Below are 27030 nucleotides of genomic sequence, written 5' to 3' on the forward strand. Positions count from 1 at the left end.
GGCCCGGAGGAGTTGGCCCGGATGGAGCGGGTGCCTGCAGGGCCCTCAGGTGGCAGTGGCAACAAGGTCCAGAGAGTGGCCGCCAGCTCGTCGGTCGGCTGGGAGCGAGCGGGATGCGAAGAGGCCACGGCTCCGGGCAGAGGCCACGGTGAGTGCAGCCTTCGGGGTCCACCCCGCCGACTGCCCGGCCCGGCCCAGGGCCAGAGAGAGAATGACCGCCACCAAGTCGCTGGCGGCCGGCGCGTGATTTCCAGGGGCCCGCCAGCCACGACGGAAGCAGCCACGACGGAAGCGGCTCGCAGCAGGCGGAAGGCCTCAGACCCGCCCTCCCACGCGCGCGGCTCCTGCAGACCCTGCGTCCTCACCGTCCCTCTCAGTCCTTAGGACATAAACCCCGATTCCTCAGGACGGGCAAACGGAGGCCCGAGGGGGAGAGGGGCCAGTGGCTGAGCCGGGACCAGAGCGGGGCCGGAGCGCGATGAGCGGGTGCGCCGTGGGCCGTGGCCTCGTACCCTGCGGGAGGCCAGGTGGGCCGGCTTCCCGGGGACCTGGTTCTAATCCTGATTGCTGCGGGCCACTGTTCCCACTTGGAAACCTGACCGCTGGCCCAAGTGGTCTCCAGGACCCCGTCTCTGACCTCCTCAGGGGAAAACCAAGCTGTGCTCAGGCCCCTCTCCGAGCCAGGCTCCTGTCCCTCCCTAGGCAACCCCCTTCAACCCGACCACCTGCCTAGTTGCCCTTTGAGACTCTAGGGCTTGGCACACAGTAGATGCTCAGTAAATATTAACGACCGATTAATGATCGGTGCATCGGGAGAACAGAAACTAAACCGCACACGAGGAGCCTGGCCTCAGCCTCACTGGTCCATGCCTGGCAATCGGAGGCACTTGTAAACCTGTCACCTTGGTCCTTCCAGGTCTAGGTAGAGATGAGGAGGGCCGGGTGACCCTTCTGGGTGCCGACTCACAAAGCACCCCATCCCGCAGGCCTGGCCAGGAACGGGGGCGCTGTGGGGACCTGAGCCGGGAGCCCACCAGCGGCATGGAATCCGGCCCCCAAAGGCCGCAAGTGGGGGGTCAGAGGACAAGGAGCTGGGTCCCGCCTCCCGCCTCCCGCAGGCAGCCCAGCCCGTGGTGGGGGTGGGGGGGAGGGGACCCTTAGAGCAGAGGACGGGCGAGGGCTGGTGCCGCGGCTGAAGGCAAGCTCTGTGCCTTTCCACCGCAGCTGCGCGGCTCCGTGACGCACGGTGACGCCCGCACCAGGGCGCGTCTGCGAGCCCAGCCCAGGGCCGCCCGCGGCCGCCGGCTCGCTCAGGGCGCCGCCCGGCTTCGCGCGATCCGGCCGCTCGGCGACGCGCGCCCACCCAGAGCACCTTCGCCTCCGAGGTGTCTCCTCACGATCCACGCTGACGATGAAAGCGGCAGGAAATGACGCAAATAACCCCCTCACCCAGCTTCCCCGGCTGTCGGCATTCCACAGGGCTCTCCCTTATTCACACGCACTACTTTCTGAGCCGTTTCGGGGCGAGCGGCGGACACCGTGCCCCTGGACCCCAAACACTTCGGCGTGTGTATTTCCTAAAACTGGGACATGCCCTTGACAGAGCCACCGTGCCACAGGGCTCCGACATCACGTTCGGGTCTAAATGACCATCTGAGACCTCGCCGGATCTCGTCATCGTAACGTCCCTTAGAGCGGAGAAAGCCTGGGCCACGCTGTTGTCACGGCTCCTGGGCCTTTAAGCTGGAGGTTGACCCCTCGGAGAATACAGGCCAGTTTCTCTGTGGGACGCCCCTCGGCGTGGGCACGGCAGTGATTCTTCGCCTTCACGGCCAGGTATGGGGGGCAGTAGCACCCCCAGAATCGCCGTGTCCCCCTCCGCACAGCAGGGCTGGAGGCTGCGATGGTGATTTGTCTTGATACTGGTGACGGTCGTCTCTGAATTGGAGGATGGAGCTTCAAGCCAAGATCTGGGTGCCATATGCTTCTCTGGGACTTGACAGGAGCCTGAGTCCCTGCTGTGTGGCGGGTCCTGGGGACACAGAGCAAGCAAGGCCTGGACGTGGGCTCTGGCCTCCCAGGCACTGAGATGGCGTGGGGCTGGTGTGCTCTGGGCGGCCAGCAGATGCCAAGGGGGAGAGGGCAGAAAGCAGCACCAGAGCACTGCCCGGTCCGAGGCTGGTGTGGCGGCGCTGTGCCCAGGCCTCAGCAGGACGTCCGGAGGTGGCGGGGTGACCGGCCGCACTCCAGCTCACTCTCTGCCGCAGCCACAGGCTTTTCCCCATCAGATTCGCCTCGACCCTAAGGCCTCGGTTGCTCGTCCCGTTTTACAGATGAGCAGACTGGGCAGGGTAGAGACGAGGCGCCCGGCCAAGATGCAGACTGGGAGCTGGATGGAGGAGCGGGGGGTGACAGCAGAGGACTGAGTGCCACTCGGAGCTCCAGAGCCCGTCCTCGGCTCTGGTCCCTATGTGAGCCCCTCCTCTGACCCCAAACTTCAGGGTATGTCACTAATCCTCGCCAGGCTGCGAGCCGCACCCCTCCAGCCTCACAAGGCACGTGTCACCCCTGGTGCAGCCTGATCAGGACGCAGGTCTGTCTGTTCCAGACCCCAAGTTCCCTCTGAGCCGTCACCTCCTCTCTGTGGTCTGCAAAATAATGGCCTTCAAAGAAGTCCACATCCTCATCCCAGAACCTGTGCATCCATACATGACTTCCTGTGGCCAAAGAGACTTCGCAGATGGGATTAAGTGATGGATTCTGAGCTGAGATTATCCTGGGGTTGGAGTTTGAGAGAAAGCGAAGGTTCTGGGCTTCTGGCCTTGAAGACGGAGGAAGGGGCTGTGAGCCAAGGCGTGCGGGCACCTCTAGAAGCTCGAAAAGGCAGGGAACACATTCTCCCCTGGAGCCTCAGAAGGAGCCGGCCCTGCCGACACCTTGCTTTTGGCCGGCGAGACGCCTTTCAGACTCCGGAAGAGCGATGTGGCATGTTCGTGCTTTCTGCAGACACCTCCAAGCCTGGGGGCGTTTGCTGCAGCACAGAAGGACGCGCACACGCCGTCCGTCCTCGCCGGGCTTCGTGGCACTGGAGGAAGGGAGGCCGTGTGCGGGGTGGCTTGTAGGGGTGTGGACACATGGCTGTTGTTCCAGACAGAGCTGGGGTGCCAGCACCTCGTAGCTGCGAGCTGCCTGTTCTCACCGTAATCACAGACCTGCTCTGTTACAGATGGTGCTCTCACCCCTGGCGTCCCCCGGCGGGCCTCGGGGACCCTTCCCGGCCAGATGGGAGCGTACCCCACAGGTAGACATCCTCTGGACTGGGGGCATGGTGCGGGACCCCTGGGCATCTCCTCTTCCCTCCGTGGGGTGGGAGGGGACTTGTTAAATGCAGGTGCCCAGGTCCTGTGCCCAGTCTGATCCCGCCTGCCTGGGGCAGGGCCCAGGACTCTGCGTCTCCACAGGGGGTGGGGTGCGTTCACCCTGGGTTCACCCGCGTTTGCCGAGGGCCTCCCCGGACTTTACATTTGCTTCCACTCAAAGAGGGGGACATGCCCAAAGGCCACACGCAGGGGACGTGATACTCTGGGGTGGGGTCACAGGTGGGACATGGTAAGAACTAGACTAAAGAGCTGGTTCTGGGGTGAGTTGAGGCTTCCGTGGGGTGCGTGCTGGAGGTTGGATGCCCCTGTCTGGAGCTGGGGTTGTGGGAGAGGTCGGGGCTGGAGGTCTGGGTGACTCGAGACCCTCTGCAGAAAGCGTGCTGTCCGGGGGCTCTGTGGGCTGTAGGCAGCAGGTAACTCATTCACGAGGAAGGGAATTGGGGACAGCAAGCGTGCAGGGTCTCCACAGCTGTGCCTCACGTGGGGGTCGAGTCAGGTCCATGTTCGTGGGCTGGGCTCTTGGGCCAGGCAGACTGCCCGACCTTGATGTGCCCCCTCCAGACCTGACCTTGCAGCTGCTGGCCATGCGCAGGAAGAGCGGGCGGCCGGACCCCGGCCTGCAGCAGGCTCTGCGGGGCCGCCTCCGCCTGCTGGAGAACGACAGCTGCGAAGTGGCCCGTGCGCTCGGGGTGAGTCCGGCTCCTCTGCGGGGCCGAGGACGTGGGTGGCACGAGCCTGGGTGAGCACGAGCACAGGGCCCGCAGTGGAGAACAGGACAGAGGACTGCCCGGAGGAGGGGGCCGAGGAGACAGAGGGTTCATGATGTCCGGCCCTCCCAGGGAAGTCCTGGCTGCAGGGGCCCTAATGGCTCCCCTCATTCACTCAATGGACATGCTCGCTCCCTGCGGGCCCAGCCACGCGTGGGCCACCCCGTTCCCAAAGTCCCCCTATCCCTTCCTTCCTGCGCCCTCCCCCCGCCAGCATTTTTAAGGTCTCTTTTGTTGGGAGTAAAAGGAACCAGTGTGAGTTGATCCCATTCTTTGATTTTGATGGAGCCAGGGCCCTGTCGGCCTTCGCACGATGGACGACGGTCTGGCAGGATGGTGGAGGAGGGGGCTGGGCCAGGCGACCTGCCCACGGCCAAGGTCCTGGGGCTTGGAGCTGGGCGGTCGCCATCTGACCTTGCAGTCAGCCTGCCTGACCTTGGCCGATGCTCCTTAGCCCTGTGAACTCTCAGAATTATCACGCCGGGGGCCGACGTGAGGGTCCTATGAGTGGAGCAGCACTGTGCAGCATCCGCATGGTACTCAGCTGCGCCCATGGCGCCAGGCGGGGTGGGTGGCGAAGCCGCTGGCTCAGGGCTGCCTCCCGGCTGTGCATGTACTGAGGGTCCGTCCGTGATGACAGCAGCCCCTCCCCCGACACGCACACTTCCTGAGTGCAGCGGGGTCAGCTGGGGTCAGCCCGGAAAACGCTGCCAGCGGGAAAAGGAGGGCCAAGGGCTCGGCCGGAGCAGAGCGGAACCGCGTGTCGCCGAGGGGGAGGGGCGGAGCTGCGGGAGGGGAGTCGCGGGGGGTGCGGGTCCAGGGCCTGAGGGTCCCACGAGCTCTGGGAAGGAGCAGGGTGTGGTAGGGGCACCGGGGAGCAGGAAGGGAGCGGCCAGGCTGCCGGGGAGTGAGCCGCGAACTCGCGCCCCTGGCAGGTCGCTCTGCAGAGTTTCTGCCGCGTGGCTCTGTCGTGCTGGTGGCCAGACGCCTCAGAGCTGCTGGGGCTGTTTCTGATTCCTGCTTCTTCCCCGTAAGGAGCTGTCGGCCAGGCTGCTGTCCCTCCACAGCGACCAGGACCGCATCGTGGTGACCTTCAAGACCTTCGAAGAAATCTGGAAGTTTTCTACCTACCACGCTCTTGGTAAAGCGACTCCCTACCAGACCCGGCCACGGGGACTCCCCTTGCAGGAACTTGTCACATGCCAAGCATTTGTGTCACAAATAGGGGCTCTAGAGTAGGTTAGACACGGGAGAGCAGGTGTGCCTGCCCACGCTCAGGAGGGCGCTGTGCGGGGCGGAGCCGCAGACTCACAAGGCCCACCCGCCCGCAAGGCTCGGCTCAGTCTCCAGATCTGTCTGGTGCTGGCCCGCCCGGCTCCGCTCGACCGGGACCGGGGGAAGCTGAGCTCGGCTGCCTGGCACGGACCAGTAGCTCGAAGCTGCTACTTCGCGCCCCACCTCAGGGCTTTCCTTCTAGCATGTTCTCCACTCTACGGGGAGGCATCTGTGGGGTCCGATTGGTCTCCTGGAGAACTCGCTCCGCCACCCGGTCTGAGGCCTGAGGAAGTCGTAAAATAGGAACTCTAGGGACGATTCCTTGTGTGCCTCCAGCAGGGCCCATGCCGCCCCCGCCCCACCCCTTACCTGCGTGCATGATCCCGTTGAACGCTCTCGTCCCAGCTCATAGACGCAGAGACCGAGGGGCCGAGAGAAAGTGATTTGTCCTCGTCCAGCCTTCCCAAGGCACAGGGTGGTCAAACAAGTTGTCCATGGTTACGGCTGGTCCACCTGCAGCTCAGACATTCGGGCCGGTGGCTGCTGTGTTGTGGATGTTATTGTGAGTCCCCAGAGGCAGATGGGGGTCAGCCGGGGCCTGGTCAGTGCAAGGCTCGGCCAGCGCTGGCCCCCCGGCCTGCCTGCTGGAGCCCTGGTGACCAGGCGTGTCTGGCTCCCCCAGGCTTCACTCACCACTGCCTGGAGAGCCTGCTGGTGGACCAGGCCTTCTGGCTGCTCGAGCCCGATGAGGATGAGGAGACCACCATCCAGGTCCACGTGGACGAGGAGGCCTTGAAGCTAACACACGAGGGCCTCCTCACGCAGGAAGGTAGTGCTGCTCAGGGAGCAGGGACCCCGGCCAGCTCCACGGTGCACTGGGGACGCCGGGAGCTCGGGCAGCAGCGGGGCCCTGCAGGCGTGCACGTGGAAGCTGGCAGGGCGCTTCAGGCAGGGAGGGGTGCGTGGGGCGACCTGACAGCGATGTGCCCGGGCCTGCCGCTTAGTTCTAAGACCCCGTCAGAAGAGGGGTTTGCCGCACGGCCCCCCATGCTGCGTTCCTGGCTCAGCTGTAGCTCCGAGGGCCACAGCAGTCACGCAAAGGGCTGTAAGCCTGTAGCAAGCAGAGTGTAAAGCTGCCCGCCCCCCCCAAAAACTCCCACGGCCACGGAGAGGAACACAGGCGGCCAGCTGTGGTCGGGCCCCCTGGGGTGGAGGCCCAAGCAGGGACGGCCCTTGAGGTCACCCATCTGGCCCCTCACGGCACAGAAGGGGAGACTGAGGCCCCATGAGTCTGTGGCTGAGCCCAGCTCCCGGGGCAAGTCCAGGCGGGCAGAGCGGGACCCCAGCCCAGGTTTCACCCCGAGTCTGGCCGCCCGGGCCTCCGGCGTCTGGGCGGCTGGATGGAGAGACGGGGGATGAGGGCTCGTGCAGGCACTGCCTTCGCCCGTCCTGGGGGGTTGGACGGGCCCTGCATGGCCGTCCCTGTGCCCAGCCACTCTGAATCACCACCCTCTGTCACTCTGAAGGTCATTTCTTCGTCCTATGTCCTGACCACCATGTGAGAGCAATGACCGTTCCCTGGGGTGCAGGGAGGGGCCCCCAGCCCCTGAGGCGGGCTTCGGGGGCCCCCCGGGAGAGGCAGCGCCAGCGGTGGACCCCTCGACCCCCAGCCTCGGAGCATCCTCCAGGGAGACGGCAGCGGCGGCCACGCCGGAGCCTCTGATCCCATTTCACCAGTAGGTGCACCCGCTCCTCTCCCTCCCACTGCCGGGCCTCTCGGGGACGCCCCTGGCCCCGGCCCGACCTGGGCCGGGGGGCTCGGGGTGGAGAGCAGTGCGAGCCCCCGGCAGACCCAGCCACAGTCCTTCCTGCTGCAAGCCACCGCACGGCTGGGCCTCGGGGTGCCACACGCATGACAGGACAGTGGCACCCCCCGGAGGGCTGTCCTGGGACGAGGTGGCTGCAGGGGGTGCTGATGGGACCCTTGCTTTGTATTCTGGCTCGTCCTGAGGAGCTCTTAGGGGAGCAACACGACAGGTGCCCACAGGAAGGAAGCGCACGGGAACACTGGCCAAGGCCGAGCAAGCGGGTGGGGTCCGAGCGAGACACCGTCCAGGCTCCGCTGACCGTCCAGGCTCCGCGGTTTCACTCTGCCCCAAATCTGAAATCCTGCAGCAAAGGCCTCTCTCCCCCTCCCAGATGGGCTCTTAGGGTCCCCTGGGACCCCTGCGATGACTCTGCGAGTGAGCCTGTGACGCCGGGCGCCCAGTTGATGGGTAAGTATTCCCGCTCGCCTTTCTCCCCTGGAAGAAACGTGGGCACGGAGGGCGGGTACCAGCGTTCTGGAAGCTTCTGCTCCTGCCCTGCCTCCTCTCCAAGCCAGAAGACATAGCTAGACTCCTCTCCGGCTCACAAGGCCGTCACCGAGGCTCAGAGAGGCCGGTGCAAACTCACGCAGCCCATGGCGGGGCCGGGCGGGGGCTCCTGGTCACCAGGGTGCGGCTCCCACAGACGGTTCAGCGAGCCCTTTCCCGGTCTCTGCTAACCGCCTCCGAGGGCCCTGGGACGGGGACCCGGCCGCGGCTGAATCCGCCACGTGCACTAGTGGGTGACCATGTGGCAGGGTCTTCTTTGAAAAGCCAGCCCCACTAGGAGCCTAGGCTCCCGGTCAACAGCTTCCGGCTGTACCCCAGGCAGGCTAGTGAGGGGTGGCCTTGTGTCCCTGTTCCATGGACATGAGGCCCCAGCGGAGAAGGGTGGGGGAAACTCAAGTTCACAGTTGCATGTGCCCTGGGCCTGGCCTGGCCTCGCCTGGGTGGGACGGAGAACTCCTGGCCTTGGAGGACACGGCCCCAGGCCACCTTAATTAAGGTCTCTGGGCCTCAGCATCTCTCCCTCGGGGTGGGTATAAAGCACCCCTCCCCCCGAGGACCACGGAGATATCCACCCCCTCGTGTGCGGTGGCCAAGTTCATGGCCACCCCGGACAGCCTTAGATGATTCCACAGCAGGACCGCGTGTCCCCGGCTGAGGGCCGCCGTGGGCCAGGCCCCGCCCCTAGGGCTGACCGCGTGCCCACCTTCCCACAGGCATGGGCCTGGCCCCAGCGGTGGCCGACTACCAGGGCTCCGGGCCCGAAGAGGTGACCTTCCAAAGTGGGGACCTCATCGAGATCCTCGGAGTCCAGGTGCCCGGCCTGCCCTGGTTCGTTGGCCGGCATGTGGCCTCGGGCCAGGTCGGGTTTGTGCCCACGAGTCTTGTCAGCGTGCAGGGCCACGTGTCTGAGTGAGTGGCTGAGGCCTGCCCCTTCCTGAGCCCGCCCCTTCGCCCCCGTGGGAACCCTGCCACTGTCTACCTGCTTCCCAGGTGACAACCTGGACTTTGTCCTGGACGGCGCAGCCTGTCCCCTCCCACCTGCTTCTCGTCATCACCGAGTCTGCTCCCAGGTCTGTCCCCAGGGCTGGGCCGATAGCCCAGGCTTCTGTCCCTTTGTCAGCTTCCCGTCTGGGCCCCGCGCGTCCTTCCTCTAGGCACTGCCAGGGGCACTCCCTGAAACGCAAAGCTGTCCACATGCACTGGCGTCCAGAGCACCAAGCAGGGGCCCAAAGCAGCAGTTCTGAGGCCAGGGCCTGAGCTCACGGTGTCGGCGGGGCCGCGTCCCCTCCGGAGGCTCCAGGGGAGGGTGCTCCCCGTCTCTTCTGGCTTCTGGGGACTCCAGGTGTCCCTCTAGGGCTCATGCCTCTGAGCTCTGCCTCTGTCTTCACGGAGCCTTCTCTCTCTCCCATAAGGACACCGCCAAGTTCAGAGTCCACCGGAATGATCCACGATGACTTCATCTCAGGATGCTTAACTTAATTATACCCGAAAAAAACCCATTTCCAAGTCAGGTTGCCTTCTGAGGACACGAATTTGGAGACACTGTTCTATTCAGTTCTCCACGCCGCTTCCAATCATAAAACCCTTGAAAGCTTCTGGGCCCAGCCTTCAAGGCCCCCCCATGACATAGGCCCTAGTGACCCGCGATTTCAAAGGCTGCCACTCACTGTGGGCTCTCCCTGAGTTCGCCTGCGGGTCAGCCAGCCCCTCGTAGAATGACTCTGCTGTCACCCTCCCCGATCTTAACCCTCCTGTTTTCCTGGGGGCTCTCACTGGCCCCCAAGGCCCCTCTCCAAAGTCCCCTCCCTGGGGTCGTTCATCCTGGCTGAGCTTTTCCCCTGCGTGAACCTCCTACACCCCACTGTCGATGTGTCTGCCCGCCCCCATCAAGGAATCCTGAGGGAGGACTTCCTGGTCACCTGTGTCCCTCCTGCCCGGCCCTGGGCAGCAGTGAAGGTCTTGGACAGTGGTCAGCGAGCAGAGCTGTGCCCATCTCGGTGGAATTCTCTTCCCTTGCACTTGACCTTTTGTTGTTAAGACCCTGGTCAAGGAGCCCGGGGAATGTGGGAGCACGGAGGGGGCCTTGCGCTGGGTCTCAGGACTCTGGGCCCGTCCTCGCCTCCCCCAGGTGAGAGACGCTCGTCTTCCCGGGCCCCGCCAGCCCTGGCGCCCCACCTCACTCTTGACTGGCACTGTGACAGACCACCGCCTCCCAGGCCAGATCCTGGAGGCCACTCTGGCACCGTGACGTGCCCTGCCAGTCGCCGTGTCCCCTAACTTACGGGTCCGGCCGTCCGTGCCTCTCGTCCATTGGTCAACAGCAGCTTGAAGCTGGCTGGGCCCGGGTGCTGAGGGCAGCAGCTGGACTGGCATTTCCCAGAGAGTGTCCCCTCCCATGGTCTGTCACCACCCTCGTCACCCTCATGTGCATGGGGATGTGCTCGCCATGCGCCCTGGTGGGTGGTCTGCAGCACACAGAAGGCACCAAGAAGTGTGAAACTCTTCCTTTTCTCGAGATGTGTTTCCCACGCTAAGCTGACCTCCAGAATCCTTTTGTCACACAAACGTCCCCAGCTGGTGCTCCGTAGAACACTGTTTGGGGTCCCCTGGTATAGATGATTGCCATCATCTTCGGGGAGACCACTGCTTCTTGGCACACAGCTGGGGGTCCTGTGACTGAAGCAGATCCTGAAACTCCAAGGGTCTGAGCCGGAAGAGCCGGGGGGATGGGCTAGTCTGTTCCCCTCCCTCAACCCGGTGTGGCTGCAGCCCTCGGCCCGTTGACAGCAGGAGGGGCCCTAATGGCTTCCCTCATCCACTCGATGGACGTGTCCCGAACACCTGTCCTATTCCGGGCCCTGGCTTTCATCCTTCGTTTAATGAGCCACCTGGTGACTACTCTGATTTTCCTTCTCATTTGCTGTGACGTAATTTCAGGTTTAGGGAAAAGTTGCGACAGCAGCGTGACGTCTCTGTACGCCCTTCACCCGGGGCCCGGATGCTGCCATGCTACGACGTCTGCTTTCTCCGTTTTTTCTCTTTTCCTTCTAGTTTTTTCTACACCTTTTGAGAATAGGTTGCCAACACGAGGTCCCTTTACTCCTAAACAATGCAGCATTTCCCCACATCAGGACGTCTGCTTCCGTAACCACAGGACAACCGTCGGAATCGGGACGTTAACGCTATGCAGCACGATTATCCGCAGGCCTGATTCGGATTCTGCCGGTTTTCCCATTAATGCCCACTCTAGCCACAGAAGGTTCCAGGCCGCACGTTACCAGCTGTCTTTTCTCCCTAGTCTTCTAGCTTTGGTCTGGGATAGTTCCTCGGTCTTTCTTGTCTTTTATGCCGCTAATATTTTTGAAGGACACAGGCCTGTTATTTTGTCAAGTGTCCCACAAGCTACTCTAAGGTTTTCTGTAATTTCTCAAAATAGCTCCAAGTTTCAAAGTATGTTTCGGAGTTCTGTACGACACTGGTACTTTAGTCCTAGAAACGAAACGGCCTCGTCCCTCCCCCTCTCGTGCCCTGCCTCTGTCCCTCCCGTTCTCCCTGTCCCCGACCACGCAGCATGCAGGCCTTTGTGCCGGGCACTGTGTGCAGGGCACGGCGGAGGGCGGGTGGGGGGGCCGCGGGCGCTTCCTGGGTGAAGGATCCATTCTGCCCACAGCCGCCCCGGTGGCCTCGCGGGGGGAGGGACATCTGAGGTGGGGCTTTGAAGGCCGCCCAGGAGCTCATCGTCCCAGGCTGCCGTGACCCGCTATGTCTGTCACGGCCTCGTCGGCTCCCGGGCATCTGCTTCTGGCCAGACGAGGCACCTGTGTTTTCATTTGTCATCGCAGCTCTTTGCTGTGGGACACAGGAGGGGGGCGCGGTTGACCGTCGAGGGAGGAAGTGGAAACGGGTCTCACTGCGCGGCGTTTGCTTCGGAACCTGCGCTCGTGAACGGGGCGCTTCGCTTTTCCCAGGATGGAAGATGCGATATTTCTCAGCGAGGAGGAAAGGTCGTTCTTCGGCGAGGAAGGGCGCTTTTCCGAGGAGGACGCCAGGCGGCTGCTGACGAGGACGTCGGGCATGGACCTCTGCGCGGCGTACAGCCTGGGTAGGCGCGGGTGCTGCTGCGGGCGCCCCCCGCCCCCCGCAACGCACACTGGCTGCGGGGACCGAGCGCGTCCTGTGCCGAGTATTTAGGACCATTCGTTTGGGGCAGATTTCTGGAGGGACAACCGACTGGTGTCCCATCAACCCTCCGAGGCCGGCCTCGCTCTAGACTGACCGAGTCTAGTCAGCGGAGTACAGCCCAGTCCCGGCTCCCGTCCACTGTTCCCCTACGCCCGCCTTCCCCACGGGAACACTCGGCTTCCTCCACGAGCGACAACACTGACTGCCAGCACCTGTCATCGGACAGGTGCCGTCACTGCCTGTGGGGCACGGAGGGACCGCAGACAGGCCAGACGCACAGAGAGGGGCAGGGAGAGGCCGAGAGGCGGCCCTGAGGCTCCCCGCTGCCCCAGGACAGGACCCACGCCGACTCCGGTGCCCATGCGGACCCCGGTGCCCACGCCAACCCCGGTGCCCACACGGACCCTCTGCTCCACCGGGGAGGAGGGGAGAGCGTGCCAGCCGGTTCTGTCTCGACCAGCTCGGCGGCCCTCTGCCCTGCCTTGGCTGCCTGACTGCTGGGGGGCCGGGGCTGGGCCAGGGCGGCCACCTCCTAAAGACAGCGCTGTCCCCATGTCACCTTACCACCCTGTGCTTAGGAAAGGGTTTCTCTGCGGCCCAGAGCACAGAATAGACAAAGGGAGCGCGTTCTAGACAATGTGGTGTCCTCGACAGTGGCTGGTGCCGGAGCCAACTTGCCGGTCACTGCTGGAGGCCCTGGGGCCGGAACTTTACAGCTCGCTGCTCCATCCCGCCGGATGGAGATGAACACGTGTGCGCGCACACTCAAACATACACGCACGTGCACAGACACACAGGCACACACGTACGCATTCACGTGAAGACGTACCGCACACCCAGACACGTCCGTGCACACAGCGCTGACGTACACAAGCACACGTGTGCACGCGCGCCTCTTCTGCCGCTGGCTGGCATGGGCTGCGTGACCTCTCCCGCCAGCAGCAGACGTAAACTTTCCTGGCCCACAGTTCAGCTCTCCGTAAACAGGCGAAGTCAGAAGTGACCTTTGCGCAGCGAGGCGTGAGCCAGCCTCGCATGTGGCTCCTTCCCTTTCTGAGGAAGCCGCGTTGGGACCGCTCACCCGGGGACGTTCAGCCCCCTCTCTGCCGGATGCGGTCATGGTTGGCAGCTGTTGACATAGTTCACGCTGCCCGTGTTTTTTGCAGCTCTTTTTCTCATTCGATTTCTGTGGCAACCCAGTGAGTTGCCCACCCATTTCGAGGAGGTGGACACTGAGGCTTAGGGGAGCGCTGCCCGTGGGGTGAGGGGGTCAGGAGCACGGAGGGGCGGGGTTCACGCCGGTCCCTGGGAGAGCCTCAGTGGGGAGCGGCCCCCACCCCGTTCCCACAGGCGCGGTAGCAGAAGCCATGGCTTCTCTGGAGATGGGGCCCCGCGGGGGGGCGGGGGTGGCCGACCCTGGAAGACAAGGTTTCTTGGTCCCCACCCCCACGGGCGCTGGAGTCAGGGGCGTCACCACCTTGTGTCACCGCCCCCGCCCCTTCGGTTGGCCCCGGGCCCAGCGGGCGCTGACGGAGGCTGATGGTTCTCTCAACTTCCTTTTCAGACAGACTGGAAGCAGCTGAGATCGAGCGGCCAGAAGAACAAGGTGGGTTCTTCCCACACGGCAGGGGGCTCCTCTGTCACGGGGCGGGCCCTCAGGGGATGACGGGGGCAGAGGCCGCAGAGCTGGCTGCCTGGGGGTGCTGGGCGCAGACCTCCCTCCTCCACCGGGGGTGCTGCTGAGCGGGGGGCAGGAGACGGGGAGGTGCAGCTCCCCTCCCCTGCGCCAACGCGTGCCCGGCGAACGTGCCAGCCCTCCCGCACTGTCCCCATGAAGGCGGGTGTCCCCTGCGTGGACCGAGCCCAGGCCTGGCCCTGGGCCCCTTTCTTACAAGCTAGAGCAGTGGATGCGCCTCGTCCTCTGCTCAGCGGGGTGAAGCGGGAGCCGAATTTGGAGCCTTGGGTTAGAGAAGCTGATTGACCCTCTGCTACGACCCCGAGGAGCTGGGCTGGGGAGACCCCCTCCTTCTCCCTCTGCACCTCCGTCTCCCCCCAACAGAGGGTCTGCTTCGGGGAGGGCCCGGGGACACCAGTGCCTGAGGACGTTTTGAGATTCCCCGGGGACGGGATCGATCTAAGCACAAACATGGCAGGGCCACTCTGGGGTGTAGGTGAGGAGGCCTGGAAGCCTGGCTCCCCAGGGCTGCTCCGGGGCCTGTGCCCTCCCGAGCCACCGCTGGGTAAGGACAGGGAAGAACGCTGTTCCCCGGGGAGGGGCACGCCACACCCTGCTGGGTCCCTGCAGCGAAGTCCCCCGAAGTCCCCCGCCGTCGAGGGGCGCGGTAACGGCTGGGAGCCAGGCCTGCGGGAGCCCTTTGCCTCCGCTGGACACGGGCATTTTCTCGGCGAATCTAAAGTGTAGTCAGGCCGGACATTTGCCACTAAAGCATATTAAATTTTAGACTAACAAGGAGACAGTCAGTTTCAAACAGTTTTTACACGTGGGCTCAAAACGGAACAGTCTTTAGATGCTGGTTCTTTCCTGCCAAACAAACTCCCCTTTAAGCCCATTTTCCCGGCAGGAAATGGAGCTTGTTTACCCTTCAGTGCTGGCCGAGCCTTTGGGCTCCGACTCTTCCCGAAGCCCACGGCCCACAGGCAGGCAGTCGTGGGCAGCGCGGATGCCCTCAGATGCTCCTCGTCCTTGTCCTTTGTTACCTTATCACTGTAGTAACCGTGGGCCTCAGATTCTGAACCTGGCTGAGGTGAGACTATAGGCAGTTGCAGCCGTGAACGGATGTCCCGTTCGGTGGCTCTGACCCTTTCTAAAGGGAGAAGGGACCTCTGCGTGATCATAGAGCTCTGGCTCCGGTCTCTGAAACTGGGGAAGAATGAGGAAAGGGGGCCTCCTGGTTACCCGGCCTCACTGGTCCGTGTTCTCCCCGTGGGTGTGACCACGGGCTTCCCGCCGTCTGCTGGGCGCTGGGCTCTCCCCGTGAACCTCGGCCACTCAGGAGGCCCCTGGGGAGGCGTATGTGTACGGCGCTGCCACGGGGACGGGGGGACTGTGGCCCGGGAGGGACAGCCTGCCTGCCTGCGTTCAGGCCAGGCTCTAACCCACCTGGGGGGTTTTGGGGACTTGCAGAAATGCCTCCGCCCGGCCTGCACCCAGAGCCACGTGAGACCCTGCAGAAGGTGAAGAATGTCCTAGAACAATGCAAGTCCTGCCACGGCTGTCCTGAGGAGCCAGGGTCCTGGGGTCTCTGCACAGTGTCCAGTGGTGCGAGCTCGCCGGACGCCGAGGGGCCCCCCTTCTGCCCGGACGCTGAGGATGACCAGGCTGATCCCGAGACGCCGGGCTCACTGCTGAGACTCCTGGACACTCCTGGGTACAGGGCCTGCTTCCGCGGCCTGTACGACCTTGCCATGCCCGGGCTGAGGGCCACATTCGGTGGCTTCGCCGATGAGGAGGAGCTGGCCGGGCACCTGGCGCAGGCCCGGGGGGTGGCCAAGAAGACAGGCCTCCCCATGGCCCTGGCCCGACTCTGCTTCCTGCTGGGGCGGCTGTGCGTGCGCAAGCTCAAGCTGTCCCAGGCCCGGGTGTACTTTGAGGAAGCCCTGGGGGCGCTGGCCGGCCGCTTTGGCGACCGCTTCCTGGTGGTGGCCCTGTACACCAACCTGGCCACCGTCCACCTGAAGCAGAAGAACCGGGAGAAAGGAGGGCAGCTGGTGCCCAAGGCCTGCGCCCTGCTGCTGGGGACGCCCGGCCACGTGTGCGGGACGGAGGCGGAGTCGCAGCTCCTGAGGCACGCGCTGCGGAGGGCGGTCTGTGGCCGGAGCCCGCAGGCCGAGGCCCGGGCCTGCTTCCTGCTGGCCAGGCACCACGTGCGCCTCAAGCAGCCCGAGGAGGCCCTGCCCTTCCTGGAGAGGCTGCTGCTTCTGCACAGGGCCCTGGGGTCCCCGGACGCCTCGTGGCCTGCGGACTGCTACCTGCTGCTGGCGGACGTCTACAGCCGGGCGTGCCTGCCGCACCTGGCACTGAGCTGCGCCAAGGTGGCCTCGCGGGCACGGGGCACGCCGACCAGTGCGCTCAGGAGCGTGGAGCTGGTTCTGCGCAACAGCCCCCGGCCCCACCGCCTCCCCTCCGAGATCGCTCACTACCTCAGGCAGGCGCTGGCCGCGGGGGCCGGGGGCTCGGGCCGGGCGCTGCGCGGCCCCCTCTGGGCCAGCCTGGCACAGCTGCACAGCCACCACGGGCAGCACAGCAAGGCCATCGCCTTCATGGTGCGGGCGGTGGAAGCCGACGCCGAGGCCGGCGGCCGCTGGGCCGTCGTCTACCTGGTGGCCCTCGCCCGGCTGCACGTGCTTCACGGGCAGAGCCCGGTGGCCCTGGACATCCTGCAGGCTGTCCTGGACGCGGCCGTGGCCAGTGCGGACCAGGAGGGCGTGATCGCCAACATGATGGCCATCACCCTGAAGAGGACGGGCAGGACCCGGCAGGCGGCCGAAAGCTACTACCGCGCCCTGCGCGTGGCCCGGGGCCTGGACCAGCCGCGGAACCAGGCGGTGGTGCTGGCCAACTTCGGGGCCCTGTGCCTGCAGGCGGGCGCCAGCGGGCTGGCCCGCCACTACCTGCTGGAAGCCGTGAAGCTCTTCGCGAAGCTGCCCAGCGGGGAGTGTGGCCGGGACTTCACCCGGGTGCTGCTTCAGCTGGGCCACCTGAGCACCCGCCGGGCCCTCGCCCAGCAGGGCAAGAGCTACTACGAGTGGGCCTTTCTGGTCGCCGTGGAGACGGACGACTTGGAGAGTAAGTGCCTGCCAGCCCCGGCCCCGGCCCTGGCCCCGGCCCCGGCCCCCAGCGGCTTCCCGGGAAAAGCACGTTTTCTTCCCCGTTCAGAGCGCACCTGGGGTTTGCGGGTCGCAGGCGGGTGGGTGGTGGTTTAGCCACTGAGAATGCTGAGTAGTGGACTCCAGCAGCTGCTCGCGGGCGTTTGAGGTGTCCCCCCGCCCGGCCGCCTACGCCGGGCAACCGGCTCGTCCCGCTCTGCCTGGGGAGTCCTGCTTCAGCACTGACGGTCCCACCGCTCGGGCATCTCCACGGCCGTGGGCAAACGGGTGGCAGGTCACCCCGGGCATAGCCCAGGCCGAGCAAGGGCAGCTGAGCCGAGAGGAGCGACGTGGGCCGTGAACGTGGGGTGCCTTGGCTGGTGCTATCCCCTAGGCACCCCACAGCCCTGCCAGAGGCTCCCGGGTGGCCGGTGGTCCCCAGGGCCCAGGAGCAGCCAGCCTCATTCAGGAGCGGCTTATGCGAGCACCCCGGGCTCCGCGTGGCACTCCACCTGCAGACGGGACCCGAGCGGTCCTTGTTGGGGGCCGGCCGCCAGGCGTGGCAGCAGATGCCCAGGTTACGGGTGCTCAGCGTGGTCTGTTTAGCCTGGGACTGGAGAGATGAGGGTGGTCTAGCCGAGTGCGGGGTGGGGGGCTGGCAGAAGGTGCAGCCTGTGCTAAGGGCCCGGGCTGAGTGAGCTGGGCCATGCAGGGAGGTGTGAAGCTTGAGTGGGTCAGGTGGGGCGCGTGGAAACCTTGGTTGGGGGCCTCGTCAGGGGCCGGGCTACATGGGCTGTGGGTTAGCATTTTTCCCGAGAGCCCCGAGGAGCCACTGAAGGACATGGGACACTCACTGAGCCTGGCAGGGCCCTCCGGACCTCCAGGAAGCACCAGGAGCCACCTGCCCTGTGGCCTCAGGCAGGAGCTCACGATGCTCGCCAGTGCCCCCTCTCCCGGGCCTCTCAGAAACCTCCTGAGGTCCCCTCCCCAGGTTGTTGGGGGTTCAGACTTGGGAGAGCCAAGCTGGGGGACCCGCGGGATCATGTTGTCACCCTACCAAATTGACAGTGGGGAGACCGAGGCAGGGCGATGCCCAGTGTTGCCCCGTGCTTGCCGCGGACCGTTTTCAGGCTGTTTCGGTAGTGTGCGTCTTTCTGGGCGTCTGTCCATTCTCTCAGGTCATCTATTCTGGACGGTGGTCCGTGGTTTTCTGGTGCAGCCCTCTCGTGTCTGTAGGATGATGTCCCTGATCGTGAGCGATGTTCCTCCGTCACTCCTGGTCGAAGAAACTTGCATCTTCTCTCTCTTGCCCTTGGTCAGTCCAGCCAAAGATTCGTCGATTTTGTTAATCCCGTCCCATAAAAAATCATCCTTTGGTTTTACTGATTTTTCTCTGGTATTTTTTATCATCGACTTTATTTGATCATTTCCACTCGAATCTTATTTTTCCTTCCTTTTGCTCTGGCCTAGTTAACGCCTCTTTATCTAGCTTTGGGAGGTGTCAGTTGAGGGTTTTTATTTGAAACTTCTTTTTTAATGTAGACACTTACAGCTAGAAAGACCCTCTAAACCAGGGGTCCCCAACCACTGGGCCGCTGGCCAGTACCGGTCTGTGGCCCGTTAGGAACCGGGCCGCACAGCAGGAGGTGAGCGGCCCGTGAGCGAGCGAAGCTTTGTCTGTACGCGCGGCCGCTGCCCGGCGCCAGCGTCACCGCCTCGGCTCCGCCCCGGGTCCTCGGGCACTGGATTCTCAGAGGAGCCTCGTCCTCGGTGCCACAGAGATCGGGGCCGCCGCTCCGTGTCGGTCTGTCATGCTTTTCTCCCCGCTCATCTCGAAATATCTTCTTGTTCCTGCCGCGATTTCTTCCCTGACCCCCTTGTTATTTGGGAGTTTTTTTGTGAGTTTCCACACGTCTGTGAATGTCCCAAACTCCCTTCTGTTGCCGATTTCTCATGTCACGGCGCTGTCGCTGGAGAACTGCTCCGGATGATTCAATCCTCTCACGCGTACGAGAATCGCCTTGTGACCCGGCCTCTGCTCTGTCCCGTAGCCTGTTCTGTGGGCGCTGAGGGACGTGCCTTCTGCTGTGGTTGGGGGTGTTCGGTGGGCGTCTGCCAGGTCTAGACGGTTCACGGTGTCGTTCAGGTCTTCTGCTTCCTTGCTGATCCTGGATCGTTTTGAATAGTGAAAGCTCTCGACTGTCCCCAGCCCGGATTTAGGAGAGGCGAGTGAGGCTGTGTTTTGGAGCCTGGCTTCTCGAAGGAGCTGGCCCTGGGATGCCTGAACCAGATCTGAACTCTGCAAATGCCAGGACTTGCCTGGGACTCAGTTTGTCCACCAGCAGTATGGGGATGAGGTGCCTCGTCGGCTCGGCGTGCAGGCTGCCCCGACCTGGCCAGGGGGAGCTTTGAGAAGCAGAAACGGGCTGCCTGGTGCGGTGGGAGAGACTGGCCAGGATTCCAGGCCTAGGGGGCTCACAAACACAGCGATGCGTCTCCTGAGCATCCGCGACGTGCCCTGCCTGGGTGCTCGTCACCGCGTGGCCCCGAGCAGGTCGGGGCTGCTTCCCGATCTCCGATGACTCCAGCTCGCAGAGGCGTGGAACAGGCGGCCATATGGCAGGGGACTTTGGACCCCGCAGACGTCGCTGCAGTGCATGACAGTGGCTCCTTCCTTTCGTCCCCCGACCCAGGCCAGCTGCGTGCGGTCCAGCAACTATGTCACTTCTACAGCACGGTCAGGCCCAGCGAGGCCCAGTGTGTCATCTACCACGAGTTCCAGCTCTCCCTGGCCCGGAGGGTGGCTGACAAGGCGTTGGAGGGGCAGCTCCTGGAGACCATCAGCCGGCTCTACCTGTCCCTGGGCACCGAGCGGTGAGGGCCGGCTCTGCGGGCTGGGTGGGGGTGGCGAGGACACTGGGCCACCCTCCCAGAGTAGCCTCTCCTTGGAGACCATTTTCTTCCCTAGCGCCAGGCAAGTTCCGAGCTGGCAGGCCTGGGGGTCACCCCAACTAACACTCGTGACATGCGAGTCCCATGACACACATCCTTCAATCTCCACTGACACAGCTCCCTGTCCCTCCTACCGTGGTGGCTTCTGTAAGCTGACCTCTGCCTGGCCAGAGTCGGCTCTCACTGGCCCAGCTTCAGGCCAGACAGCCAGGTCCTCATCTGTCCCCTCAGATGTAAGGACAGTGCCATCCGTGCCCAGAGGATTCTCCTGCGCAGGAGACATGTGGCTGGCCCACCTGCTTCCCCTGGGGCAGGCTTTCGGGTCCTACGTCCCGTGTGAAGCCCACACTGAGCAGGACGATGGCCAGCTGGGCCGTACAGCCGGCAGTGGCCAGTGCAGTCACAGGCCACACATCCTCCAGCGCGGGGACTCCCGGGAGAGCAGGAAGGGGCCAGCTCCCCACAGGGGCCTCGGAGGGCCAGTTGTGGCCTCCGCCACCCCCGTCGGACCAACGAGCCTGTGCTTTAGATCGGTGCTTCTCAAAGCAGGGTCCCTAGACCGGCAGCCTCCGCCTCAGGGGAGAGCTGTTCAGAAAGGCACGTTCTTGGGCCCCACCCCAGACCTGCTGAGGCAGAAACTCGGGGAGCAGGGCCCTGCAGTCTGTGGTTTACAGCCTTCTGGGTGATTCTGATGCTCACTCGAGTCTGGGGACCTCTGGCCTAGAGAGTCTCTAAACCTCTGCCCAGCGTGCGTTTTCTGCTGCCGAGAGGGGGTGGGTGCCTGTGTGTGGGGGTGGGTGGAGTCGGAACACACGATGGGGTCGGGGGGACCACGGACTGGGGGCGCTTGTTCTGACCCTGCCCTGACTCCAGGGCCTACAGATCGGCACTGGACTACACCAAGCGCAGCCTGGGGATCTTCATCGACCTGCAGGAGAAGGAGAAGGAGGCGCATGCCTGGCTGCAGGCGGGGAAGATCTACTACATCCTGCAGCAGGACGAGCTGGTGGACATGTACATCCAGGTGCGCCGAGCACCTGCTGCGTGCCGGGGCCCTGCCGTCTCCCCGCAGCCCTGGCCCCCGCCGCCAGCATCTGCCACACGGGTCTCAGTCCCCAGGGGCCAGAGGCACGTGCCCCTCACAGTGCTCCCCCCGCCGTGTCGGTACATAGTAGGTGCTTAATGAGTGTGCACATGACGTGCCCACTGGACTCGCACAGCAGAGCCGGCTCCGGCAGCACGTGGCGCGTCTCCTTAAACATGCGTGGTCCGGGGCAGAGTGGGAGGCTCGTGAGCCGTGTGAGTTTCCCACTTCTGAGCACCTGCTGATACCTCCCTGGGCCAGGGCCGAGGGTCCCCGACCGGGGGCTTCCGGCTGACGGGGGGACAGGCTCCTCAGACAAGGCCGAGTCACAGGAATGAGGCGGAGCAGAGAAGACCGGGACGGTGACATCCTGTCCGTCTGGGTCACAGAGGCTCGTTTGAGCTGCCGTGAGTGGGGGCCAGTGCCCACCTGGGGGGGGGGGGCCCCAGCAGCAGGACTCACAGGTGCAAGCAGAGCTGCACGGGGTGTGGCAGCTCCCGGCTCAGTCATCCACTTGGCGGTGTTTGTTGAGCACCTACTGGCCGGGCCCCAGCCGGGCCCTGGACATGGCAGAGAAACCACAGCCAGACGTCTGGTGGGAGAGCGTGGGGGATCATGTCAGGTATTACTGAGGCCACAGAGAGGACACGGCGGAGGCGAAGGGGCAGGACGCGGCCGCGCCGGCGAGGCGGGGCGGGGCGGAGCGCGCCGTGGTCTGGGCACAGCCGGCGGGATCCAGGGGCTGGCTCTGCGCCAAGCTCCCCAGCAGTTCACACCCGCCGGCTCCCCGGGCCTTAACGGGACAGGCCTCCTCCAGGGCTCCAGGGCTCCAGGCCTTAAATTATCATCCGCCTACCAGTGGGTGCTAAGGGCCCCCGCGTACAGGGCCTGAGGTGTGCGAAAGAGGAGAGGCCCCCACGCGTGTGTCTGTGTCGTCCGGCGCGTGCAGAGCGGCTTGAGGGTCCCAGGGCGGCCAGGAGGCAGCTGCGAGGTTCCCACAGGGACGACTGGCCACCCCTACCTGCCAGAACACTGGGCCTCATGAGAGTCCCCACATCCCCACAGGTAGCACAGAACGCAGCCCTGTACACGGGGGACCCTAATCTCGGGCTGGAGCTGTTCGAGGCTGCTGGGGACATCTTTTTCAACGGGACCTGGGAGCGGAAGAAAGCTGTGTCCTTCTACCGGGTGAGTGGCCCACGTGGACGCGGGTGGGCCGCAGCGGGCGTCCCTCGACGGACGGCACAGGGGCAGCGGGCAGAGGCCCCCATCTGGAGGCAGGGCCTGCCGCGCACGCGCCTCGCTGCCCGGTGGTTTCGCCGGGGTGGTCTTGACCCCCAGCCCAGCCTGGAGGGACAGAGACAGGAAGGACTGTCTGGGGGCCGCGGGAGCTTCAGGCTGACAGCACATGACAGCCCCGAGTCCACTTCCACCTACACACGAGGAAGCTGAGGCTCAGAGAGGCACCGGGTGTGTCAAAGGGCACAGGGCACGGCAGCGGGGGACGAGATCAGGACCTAGTCTGCAGGTGCCCTCAGGGAGGGCGGCTTCTCTCCGAGCCACTTCCCTGGTCTGCCCAGCTCCCAGTGTGCCGCTCAGCCCCAGGGGGTCAGATAGACGTGGCATTTTTCTAGCACAGAGGGGTGTTGGACACTCCTGGTCTGGCCCTCACTGCCCAGGAGGGGAGGGGCTGGTCTGGAGTTATGCGGTGTAGACAGAAGGGCTGTAGATCACGCCCCAGCTTGCTCCCCGCCCAGTGTCCCTGAGCATGTCCGGACCTCTCTGGGCCGACCCTTCTCTTGGAGGACAGAGCCGTGTAAAGACCAGGGGCGTAGTGGGGGCAGGAAGCTCCAGTGTGTGTCTGGGGCTCTGGGGAAGCCTGACGTGCCGCCTGCGTGGGCAGGACCGGGCATTGCCCCTGGCCGTGACCACAGGGAACCAGGAGGCGGAGCTACGGCTATGCAACAAGCTGGCGGCGCTGCTGGCCGAACTGGAGACGCCGCAGGACAGCCTGGAGTTTGCCCACGTGGCCCTGGCACTCAGCATCACCCTGGGTGAGCCCCATGGCCCTGGCCCCTGGAGCCTCTGCCTCTGAGATCGGGAGGGCAGGGCCAGAGGTCACCGAGAAGCTGCCCCAGGACAGGCGTGGGCCCCTCCCGTCCACAGGCCGACCTCTCCCGTGTAGCTCATCCAGCCCGCCTCCCAGTCCCTGCCCGGGCTGGCGTGGGGTCCCTCGGGACCGGCATGCTCGCCGCGTGGCTGACTTTCTTTGCCAGCTCTGCGACCTCTTCTGCCTCTTCGCCTTGCTGACCACACGGTCTGCATCCCAGAAGCCCCAGGCTTCTCACGGGCCTGAATGTGCCGGGCCGCGTGCTGCGCCTTCTCCTCGCTCGCCCGGCCCCTGATAGTCTCTGGCTGGCAGAATCCCAGCCCCTTTCCAGAAGCCGGCCCCTGGGTGCTGGACACGCGCCGTCCCAGCCCTGCCCGCGCCGTCCCAGGCCGGCTGTCTCCCCCAGACTCAGGGAGCCCCAGAGGACTGGGCCCGCAGTAGGTGCACGGCAGAGTTTGCATGCAGGCCCCCAGCATGGTTGCCTGGGAGAGGAGGACCCTGGACACAGCCTCGTGTCCCGAGAATGGGGTGGGGGGTGGCTGCCGATGCTGCAGCAGGACGGTCCAGTGTCGTGCCTGGGGCTGACCGGAGTCCTGCCGCCTGCGCGTGCACAGACCGCGTGACGTTTGGGGTCTCCTAGTGTGAAACAGCAACCGGGCGGCCGTGTGCGGCTCGGAGCTGGGGCCCCCACATCCCCGAGGTGGGCGGGAGCCGGCCTCACCGGGTCCCCCTCACGGATGGGCAGGTGGGTCTCGGCCTGGGACGTGACTGGCTGGCCTTCGAGACGGCATCGGCATGGGTGCTTCCAGCTGGCCCGTGCCCCGCCCCCCACGCTTCCTGTCCTCACGGGAGCCCCTCCCCGTGTCCCCAGGGGACCGGCTGAATGAGCGAGTGGCTTACCACCGGCTGGCCGCCCTGCACCACCGGCTGGGCCACGGCGAGCTGGCAGAGCACTTCTACCTCAAGGCGCTGTCCCTCTGCAACTCGCCACTGGAGTTCGACGAGGAGACCCTGTACTATGTGAAGGTGTACCTGGCCCTCGGCGACATCATCTTCTACGACCTGAAGGTGGGTGGAGGGAGGGGAGCAGGTGGGTGGGATCTGCGCCCGGACCTGGAGGCCTGGGTCCAGATCCTCCTCCAGCACGAGCGGTCTCCGGGGGCTCCGGGCCTGGCCGTGAGGAGCAGGCCAGGTCAGCAGACCCTCTGGGCTCCCACGAGGGCCAGGCCCTGCCCTTCAGAGCTCAGGGTCAGCGGAGGAGGCTGACAAGTGCACGGATGATGGCAGCCGCTGGGTAAGGGATAAAAGGAAGTGTAGTCAGGGGGGCCTCCTGGAGGAGGCGCTTGCAAAACTGAGTCTCGACGGTCAAGCAAGCAGAAGTCAGCCACAAAAATGAAGGAGGGGGAAAATGACTCTCAGGGGGGCGAGGGAGGGGGTCACCATTATCCCCAGAGAGCAACGAAGCAAGATGCAACCCAAATCCTCATCTCCTGCAGGGAGCCGCCAGAATATACAGAGTTCTCCCTGGAATCCGGAGACACCTTTAACGCCCACGTCACCTGGGCGGGGCGGGAACGACCATCTCACTTGACAGAAGGAGATGTGGGCTCAGGATAGGGTGCGACTTGCCCCAGGTGTCCAAGCAGGGTCACCACTACAGGAAGCCAGGCCGAGTCTCTGCCCTGTCAGAGCTGGAGGGGTCAGTACCCCCCAAAACTGCCCCTGAGTGGCCCTGACTGTGCTCGTGGCACCTGGCGGTCAGAAGTAGTCCCTGTGGCCTTCTGCTGCGTCAGATCCGGGCAGTTCTGGGGGGCTCCCATGGATGGGGCGACTACTGCGACGGAGCCTCGCCAAGCCCAGGCTCTGTGCCGCCCACGCACCTGCCCTGCGTGGGGCCGGGCACCCGGTGGGGGCTGGGGGCGGCGGAGCTGCTCTGCCAACTTCGTCTTCCGGTTCCTCGCTGAGTGTGTGGGGGGCAGTGAGGAGCCAGGGCTGGTGAATTTGGACTCTGTCTTCTGTCCTGGAGAGCCATCGTGAGCAGGGGACAGACAGGCCNGCGCTGGGCCGGGCCCGCCGAGGGCCCTGGACGGGCTGCCGTCGGTGTGGACGCGGCGCTGGGGGGAGACCAGCCATGGGGGCCCTGGGCTGGGGTGGCTCCGCAGGGGCTCGTGGGGTGGCAGTGAGACCTCAGCTCGGCCCAGGGGGAAAGCCGCAGGGCCGGGGGAGGCACTCGGCAGGGTGGCCGGGGCACAGACTACGGGGTTCGAGGCCCTGGCTCCAGGGCAGGAAGGGGGAGCCGCAGCGGGGTCTGGCATGCAGGGGGTCCCGGGCTAGTCAAAACGCCTGCCCAGGCCCACGCAGACTTCCGGTCCGACCCCGGACGTGAGCCTGAGCCCGCCCTCCCGCAGCCTCGCTGGAGCAGGTGGGCCCAGGGGCACGGCCCATGAGGACCTCTTTCGCTGGCCTTGAGGGCATCCTGCCTGCCACAGGCCACAGCCCTGGGGTAATCAGTGCAGGGTGGAGACAGCACATGGCGGGCGTGGGAGCAGCATTTGGCGGGGTGCTCGGCGTGCCCGCCCTTCCCTGTCCCAGGTCTGGGTTAAACGTCACGCCTCCCCATCAGGACCCGTTCGATGCGGCCGGGTACTACCAGCTGGCGCTGGCGGCAGCCGTGGACCTGGGCAACAAGAAGGCGCAGATGAAAATCTACGCTCGCCTGGCCACCATCTACCACAACTTCCTGCTGGACCGCGAGAAGTCCCTCTTCTTCTACCAGAAGGCCAGGACCTTCGCCGCCGAGCTCAACATCCGCAGGGTCAACCTGGCCCCCCAGCGGTGCTGGGGGCGGGCACCCTGGCTGGCCCCCGGCCCCCCGTCTTGAGGGCCGGCCTCGCGGGAGTGGGTCCTGGCAGCTCGTTTTCTGGGAAACAGAGGCACAAATGGAGGGACCCAGGAGCAATAAATGCTTCTGCAGTAGCTCCTCAAGTCTGCGGGCCCTCTCCCCCGCTCGGCCTCCTGGGGAGTGTCCAGGGACCAGGCCCCAGCCTGGGGGCCACCTGCTGCTGCACCCCGTCCTCAGGTATGAGCAGGAAGGCTGTGAGTCCAATGGACCCAGGCCAGGTCCCCTGCCAGCCACTCGATGTGGCCTTGGGCAAGCCACTGCCCTCAAACCCCGGTTCCTTGCCTATCACGGGGGCGGGGGGATGGGAGCTGCGGCCAGGAAGCCCCGGGCTCCACCCCGCTCCCCGGAGTCCTTGCCGGACCCCCAGGACCGTGCGCTGCCGATAATCTTCGAATTGCCCTGTGAGGCTGGATCATTCTCATCCCTGTTTACACCTGAAGGAGCGGAGCGCAGAGGGGTTAGCTGTGTTGCCCACTGTCGCTCAGCAGGTAGGGAGGGCCCGCTCCAGAGCTCAGCATACAAGCACTGCAGCCCCTGCCAGCTGTCTGGGGATGTACATGAGTCCAATGCAGGAGGCTGCCGCCCGCCCCCGCCCCCCACCTGCTCCCCCAGCCAAGGGCCCAGCCCCCCGGCATGTCTCAGTGAAATCCTCTCCCTGATTTCCAGGCAGGGAAACCGAGGCTCAGCGAGGCCTCGGCACATCTCACCCCCAGGGCAGGGTTCCTCCTTGTCTTTATTTTGTTAATAAGATAAAACCGCGTAACATAAAAGTAACTATTTCAAGTGACCGATTTGGTGGCATCTTTGTCATTCGTAATGTTGTGTGACCGCACCTCTGTTTAGCTCCAAAACACGTCATCTCCCAAAGAAGCCAGTGCCTATGAAACGGTCACCCCGCACCCTCCCCCAGACTCGCATTTGACAGACAGGGAGAGGGACTTGCAGAGGGGCGGAGCCCTGACTCGGTCCTGGGTGGAGTCTGAGCCCAGGAGAGGTGGCGGAGCCCCCAGGCCCCAGAGCAGGAGGGCAGGAAGCTGAGTCCAACATCGTTCCTCTGGTCCTGGGGTACCTGGAGCCCCGCCTGGGACCGCCCCACTCAGAGGCAGCCTGCAGGCCTCTCCCACCAGGGGGCAGCAGAGAGCTTTCCAGAACTGGAACCTCTGGGCAAAAGGAACA

General features: G+C 64.8%; 1 protein-coding gene across 1 annotated transcript; it reads left to right on the forward strand.

The window, feature by feature from the left end:
- On the forward strand, window positions 1–26797 carry SH3TC1 (SH3 domain and tetratricopeptide repeats 1). The gene is given in 18 exon segments (XM_039837999.1): window positions 1–148; window positions 3227–3301; window positions 3942–4069; window positions 5183–5288; window positions 6105–6251; window positions 6949–7050; window positions 7053–7158; window positions 7622–7698; window positions 8511–8706; window positions 11766–11899; window positions 13544–13585; window positions 15125–16786; window positions 19500–19680; window positions 20632–20782; window positions 21908–22030; window positions 22746–22896; window positions 23824–24020; window positions 25576–26797. Coding segments are annotated over 18 exon segments (3963 nt in total). The 5' UTR covers window positions 1–21; the 3' UTR covers window positions 25834–26797.
- The last annotated feature ends 233 nt before the right edge of the window (window positions 26798–27030 follow it).

Source organism: Pteropus medius, unplaced genomic scaffold (genome assembly GCF_902729225.1).
Source record: "Pteropus medius unplaced genomic scaffold, Ma_sr-lr_union100, whole genome shotgun sequence".
Taxonomy (NCBI): domain Eukaryota; kingdom Metazoa; phylum Chordata; class Mammalia; order Chiroptera; family Pteropodidae; genus Pteropus; species Pteropus medius.